At 42.8% G+C, this 5,789-nt stretch overlaps 1 protein-coding gene across 1 annotated transcript; it reads right to left on the reverse strand.

Annotated features, from left to right (window-relative positions):
* Positions 1 to 1,317: 1,317 nt before the first annotated feature.
* Positions 1,318 to 5,556, reverse strand: LOC140121272 (heme-binding protein 2-like). The gene is made up of 4 exons (XM_072140640.1): positions 5,388 to 5,556; positions 3,329 to 3,458; positions 2,364 to 2,535; positions 1,318 to 1,660 (listed from the first exon to the last, which is right to left on the reverse strand). The coding sequence occupies exons 1-4, from the start codon at positions 5,529 to 5,531 to the stop codon at positions 1,486 to 1,488; spliced, it is 621 nt and encodes a 206-aa protein (XP_071996741.1). The 5' UTR covers positions 5,532 to 5,556; the 3' UTR covers positions 1,318 to 1,485.
* Positions 5,557 to 5,789: the final 233 nt, after the last annotated feature.

The raw sequence follows: 5,789 nt of genomic DNA on the forward strand, positions 1-5,789 counted from the left end.
GGCATACCGCCTAGTGTTGGAGAGGAGGAAGAGGTGGCCCTTCCTCCCTCCATAGGAAACAGCGGTGTACGGTCGCACACCAGGGAAAAGATAGAGCATGTTACAGGGGCGTAACTACAGTGGTAGCAGCTGCTATGGGGCCCACAGTGTCAGGGGGCCCCCCATCCAACCTGAGAAAAGAATGGACACCATTATATACATTGTACAACATAATATGTATATAACATATATGTGATGTATATAAGCTGTATCTGTGATGTATATATGCTGTATGGCTACACAATGTATGATGTGTATATATACACTGCATTATGCTCTATATATGTACTGCATATATCGTGCGACTGTAACTCACATTTGTGAGCACATAAATATGTATATTTAAGGGGTAAGGGGGGCCCTGCCTCTCCTAGTTATGCCACTGGCATGTTCTATCTTTTCCTGCTGTGCAGCGCAGCACCGTACCGCCATTGCCATCTATGGTGACAAATGCGGCTGCATGCATGTCCCTGCAGACGGCGGTGTGCAATGTGTTCAGTCTGTGTGATCGGACCAGCACATGGATCAGTTTCAAATCGGCTAAACTTTGTGTGCAGAGGGCCTTATACTGGGTCAAAATTATCATCCAGCATCAGACACTATGATAAATCCGTTGCAGCACAACACAATCTAGTCTAAGGCCTCTTTCCCACTTGCATTGCAGATCACGTCAGAGTTTGATCAGGGTACGATCAGGGTTTGGTCAGTGAAAAACGCAAATTTTGTATCAGAGTTCAATCAGAGTTTGTTCAGTGTCTCAGTTTTTCACGCGCGTTTTTGATGCAATTTCAATGCGTTTTTCACGCGCAGAACATGCGCGTGAAATGGACTCAGGACCGATCGCTATCTTTTCTATGGCAATTGATGCGTGAAAAACACATTACACTTGCAAGTGTCTCAGAGTGCAATGCGTTTTTGATGCATCTCCATAGACTTGTATGGTGCGTTTTTCACGTGCGTTACTTGCAAAAGTAGAGCATGTCAAGATTTAAACGCGCGTTAAAAAAAAAAGAAAATGCGCGTGTGTGCGTGAAAAAAAAAATGCAAGTCTGAAAAGACCCATTGGTTACAATGGGTCAGAGTGCAATGCAAGTTCTGCCCGTCAAAAGCACGCGCAGAAAACACGCATGAATAACGCAAGTGTGGATGGGGCCTAACTCTGCACTGTCTTTACTTTTGAGACTCTTGATAAATCTGCCTCATTGGGTTCATCAGTGGTGTTGATATTCAAGACTTTAGAATGTCTAATAGAGTAAAATACAGTTTATAACCCAGATATAAGCACACTTTCTACAAATTGTTTTAATGTTACAAAATCAGTTACAAAAGAAAAGTGCATGTATGAGAAAATGCTACATTCGCAAGGTAATCTAAAAATGTAAAGAGTTTTCCCAAGAAGACAACATGAAAGGGATGAAGAAACAACCCCTTGAGTTGGAATTGAGGTTACAGCGCCTTGTACCACACTTCATTGTGGCGATTGAAAATCTCAAATGGAGCATTGTAGCCGGCACTTTTGTAGTACGCATCATCGAACTGCAGACCAAGGGCCCTCAGCTCTTTTGCTAGTTTTTCCGCTTGCTTGGCGTACGTATAGCTGATGGCATATCCTCCAAAAGGCCTAAAGAGAAAGGACAATTTGCATGAGCTACAGGTAAAAGTGGAGGGGAAACAGACAAAGAACTTTGTGTTACAGACCCAAGTCTTTATAATGTTATTGCTATGTTCTTGCTTCCTCCATAAAGCAGAGACCCACTAACACAAAAAAGTTCACTGGGCATGAGTGGTTCTCACCCTGAATTGTGGCAAGATTACTGTGGTACTTATATTTGTTATATTTGGCCTACTTTCTTCTAAAATCAACTTTTAAATTATGCTAATGAAATACTTGTGGGGATGTTATCTTCACAGGCTGTTACACTGTCTCACCCTCACCCTTGCTCAGCATTCCCCCATCCCTCTGCTTGATGTAATCTTTTAGCAGCAGAGGAATTTTCAGCACACAGTGGGAGGAGGATGTGCTCCTGCATAGTGTAACAGCCTGTGAATCTGCAACATGGAGGGTCTCTGGTAAAATACCCAGGAGCCCTTCAGACTCACTAGCATAATTTGAAAAGTTGAGGCCCTGGATAACAAATATAAGACGACTGTCAGGTTTCTGTATCTATGAGCAAGTGCTCCTGGCTTATCCAAAGTGGATTTTGATGGTAGATTTCCTTTAGCACAGATTATTTGTACTTGTTATAAAGGACATTTGGAGAAAGAACTTTAGAAATAGTTTGCACCAACTGAACCATGGTCTGCACTGAATTGCCGGAACTTACTTGACATATATAGAAGCTGCAGGTGACCTCTCAAGGTAAACTTCAGAGTCTGTAGGTTTTGGAGGATTCACCACTTCATGTGGCACAAAAAAGGACATTGTGGAATTCCCTGCGGGTGGTTTTTTCAATGGCATATACATCACCACAGGTACAGTCATATTAATCTTTAGCCCTAAAACAGAATCAAAGACAAGGAAGTGAGAAATTTCACTTTAATATAAACAGAGTAATAAAATATTGTATTTTAACACTAGACTAGTCTGCTGATGATATTCATTAGACCAGGGAAGCTGAATGTGAACTGCCAACCATCTAAATGTGTATCAGCAAATCCAACTCCCCCAGTGAAAAATTGAGTGATAAAAGGTCAAGCAGTTGGGTTTCTTACAGAGATACATTAGGTTCGTCTATTCTGGGGTTACCATTATTATCTGCTCTGGAGTCTCCATTATTAAACTCAGATCTGGTTTCTGGTGTGGTATATATTGCTGTACTGTGCTGGTTCTTGGTACGGCCCTTTGAAGTTGAGCGGTATGACAATGCGGTCCTTGGACCACAAAAGGTTGTGCACCCCTGTTGTAAAGGATCCCTTGGGCTAAGTGCAGATATTCATGCAAGGAAACGATATCCAAATGTATTATCCTGGAGATTTTACAGTCTTATTATCCTGCCTTTATGTTGATGAAATCTAAGACCTCATGTTGCCTTAAGCAAAAGTTTGAGTCCAAGGTCAGGTGACATGACAAGTTTGGAACTTTCTCAGCTTTCCTATTGAAAGCCAGATGCTTACACCACCATTGTTAGTACACGCTCATTGCTGTTACTGTGTACATTTAGCCATTACTAAGGAACCCATTACTTGGAGCCCTTGTCAGAGTGTCAATCATTTTAATGGTAAGAATTTCCCATGTAGCTACAAAAGAACATGTGAGCAGAGGCTTATAAAATACAAAGGCACAAATTACCTTCAGAGTTGGACCCATTTATATAGCTAAACAGACGTCTGAAGCTTTTCACCATCCCAAAACCGAGAAAGTCCTGTTCTAGCGAGGTGGTCACCCAACGGGTTTCTTCATACTGACGATGTTCAAAGTTCTAAAAGTATAGAGACTATCAGACTACAATAACCCATAAACTGTCTGCATTTCAATCTTCTACAGATATGGTGAACAATAAAAAGGAATTACATTTCATAAACACACAGGACATACAAGTAGAGGAACACAGCAAAGGCTCAACTTGAAGCTCATGGACTGGCCATAAAGTACTGGGGGTGAACAGGATGGAGGTAATGCTACATCGTACCAAGATGCCACCATGTTTGCCCCTCAGTGCAAGTGGAGATTGAATAATTTTTCATGTGATCATAGGAGAGAGCCCTGCAGGGGGTGTGAATGTTGGTTAAGATCCAAAACTTTGGTTTGCAGTGCCCCACTCTTACATAGCCCTACATGCATTATCATACACAGGCTCATAACATTATCTGCACCTGTCCAACAAACGCGCAACCACAAACAGGCTTGGCACTAGCTGTCAGACTAGGTAGGTGGTGGCGAACTCACCCTGCGAAGTCCCTGGGGGCTAAGGACCTGCCTAATGCAGATAAACCGCCCTGATAAGGGCAGATAAACCACCCTGATAAGGGTACCCTCAGGAACCTAACTGACGGACCCTGAGCGACCCTACAAGATGACAGGAAGACTTACTTTGCCTGGCAGCTGCTGGATGGTGGAGTGGACAGGTAACCGGAATACATGAATAGACCAGTGTTCACACTGGTGCACAGAATACTAACACAGGTCTGAGACAGGGAAAGTGGGATAATACTAAGAGGTAAACGATACTGCGGGGCAAACAACATTTATATAGGTCTTCAGGTGGGATATACACAGGTCAGGTCCAGATACAGGTAGAGGCGGGATATACACAGGTAAGATCAAGATCAAGCGGGTTATATACAGGTCAGGTTCAGATACAGACAGACAAGCGTAGATAGGTCAAGATCAAGATGGCTGTAAGGGCACAGAAACGGGTACAAAACACAATACAGAACAAGATAGTAAGAGTGCTAGATACACAGGTAAGACTTTAAGAATAACCAGCAAGGTCTCATGGGCATAGGCAGGTATATAAGGCAGTTCCCAGACCAACTCCAGCAGCACACTGGGGAAACTGTCCATCAGGCTAGTAACCCTTGCTGGGCAGGACTGAAATGCAAGGAGCAGGGGGTGGCTCAGTTAATCCAAACACAAGCAGTAAGCCACAGTTCACACACAAATAAACGCCATCTATTCCGCAATCTGCGGATAGTGCGAAGTTTAGGCACGAACATTACACAGTGTTAAAGTATTTCTTCAAGGCCACTACTTATGTACTGTTAGGAGCGGCAGGACTGTGAAAAAATACATTTATATTCTAAGATTGTAGCTGGATTCTGAGCAATGTGGTGCACTGGAGTGTGAGATCTATTCTCTGAACACACAGCCCCCAGAATGTAGGGTGGTTTAACCACGGAGAACCAATTTAGATGCAATGCAAAGTCTGAAATCTGCAGTTCACCACAGCAAAAAAAAAATCAAATTTTTGCTACAAAGGAAGACACTGCAGAGTGCCTGCAGCATGTTCCCTACGTGTGTCCTTTGTAGTACTGCTGCAACTAAGCAGTTTCTTGGTCTGAATTGGTAGTCAGCATTACCATAGATAAAACATGGGGTATGACACTCTACTTTCTCAGACCCCTGAAAAAATACACCATAGATTTATAAAGCCAAACAGACACATATAAAGCACAGCCACATATTCTGGTAAATTTCTCATTGTCATTCTCTTTACTACTTGTCACTCTACTTTCCAAAGAACGGATATATACAGTTCTATAGTAGTGAAGAAGAATTTTTAACCACTTGATAGATGCAAACTGATCATTTAGTTCAATTTGTTGAAAATAATATTACAAAATATAGAAAAAAACCTAACACTAGCACATTCTGGGTACTACATGCACAGCCCCCTCTGTATACTTACATCATACTTTTTCACCAGTTGATAACTTGGACAATCACTGGTGCGACAAAACTTAGGCAACTGGTTCTCATTGGGAACATCAGAAGCTTGTGAAAGGCCACATACAGCGAGCAGCCCCAGCAGCAGAACCACCTTGGTCTCCATGTCTGTGTGTGACTGGGGGCTATGCTCAGCAGCTATTATACCCTGGGCTAGGGGTGGAGCAGGGACTTGTGTAACTGACCCACACACAGAGTTAAGTAACCCATCTCCCTCCTTCCTCACGTGTAGACAAGACTGAGGATGTGTGCAGGGTTTTATAACCGCTTGTATAGAGGGGCTGCTTTCCCCCCTCATGGGATCCGCTCCCATGTTATCTAACAGAATTGTTCACCTTTTGATTTCTCCAGACATTAAGTAACA

The sequence above is a fragment of the Engystomops pustulosus genome, chromosome 3, assembly GCF_040894005.1.
Source record: "Engystomops pustulosus chromosome 3, aEngPut4.maternal, whole genome shotgun sequence".
NCBI classification, from domain to species: Eukaryota; Metazoa; Chordata; class Amphibia; order Anura; family Leptodactylidae; genus Engystomops; species Engystomops pustulosus.

What these genes read in the sequence shown, in the direction of transcription:
- LOC140121272 (XM_072140640.1), bottom strand. Translation starts at nt 5,531, where the DNA reads ATGGAGACCAAGGTGGTTCTGCTGCTGGGGCTGCTCGCTGTATGTGGC. An exon ending in AAATGGGTCCAACTCTGAAG is followed by an intron (nt 2,536 to 3,328) that starts GTAATTTGTGCC and finishes ATTCTGTTTTAG; the next exon opens with GGCTAAAGATTAATATGACT. An exon ending in GCAGCTTCTATATATGTCAA is followed by an intron (nt 1,661 to 2,363) that starts GTAAGTTCCGGC and finishes CTTTCTCTTTAG; the next exon opens with GCCTTTTGGAGGATATGCCA.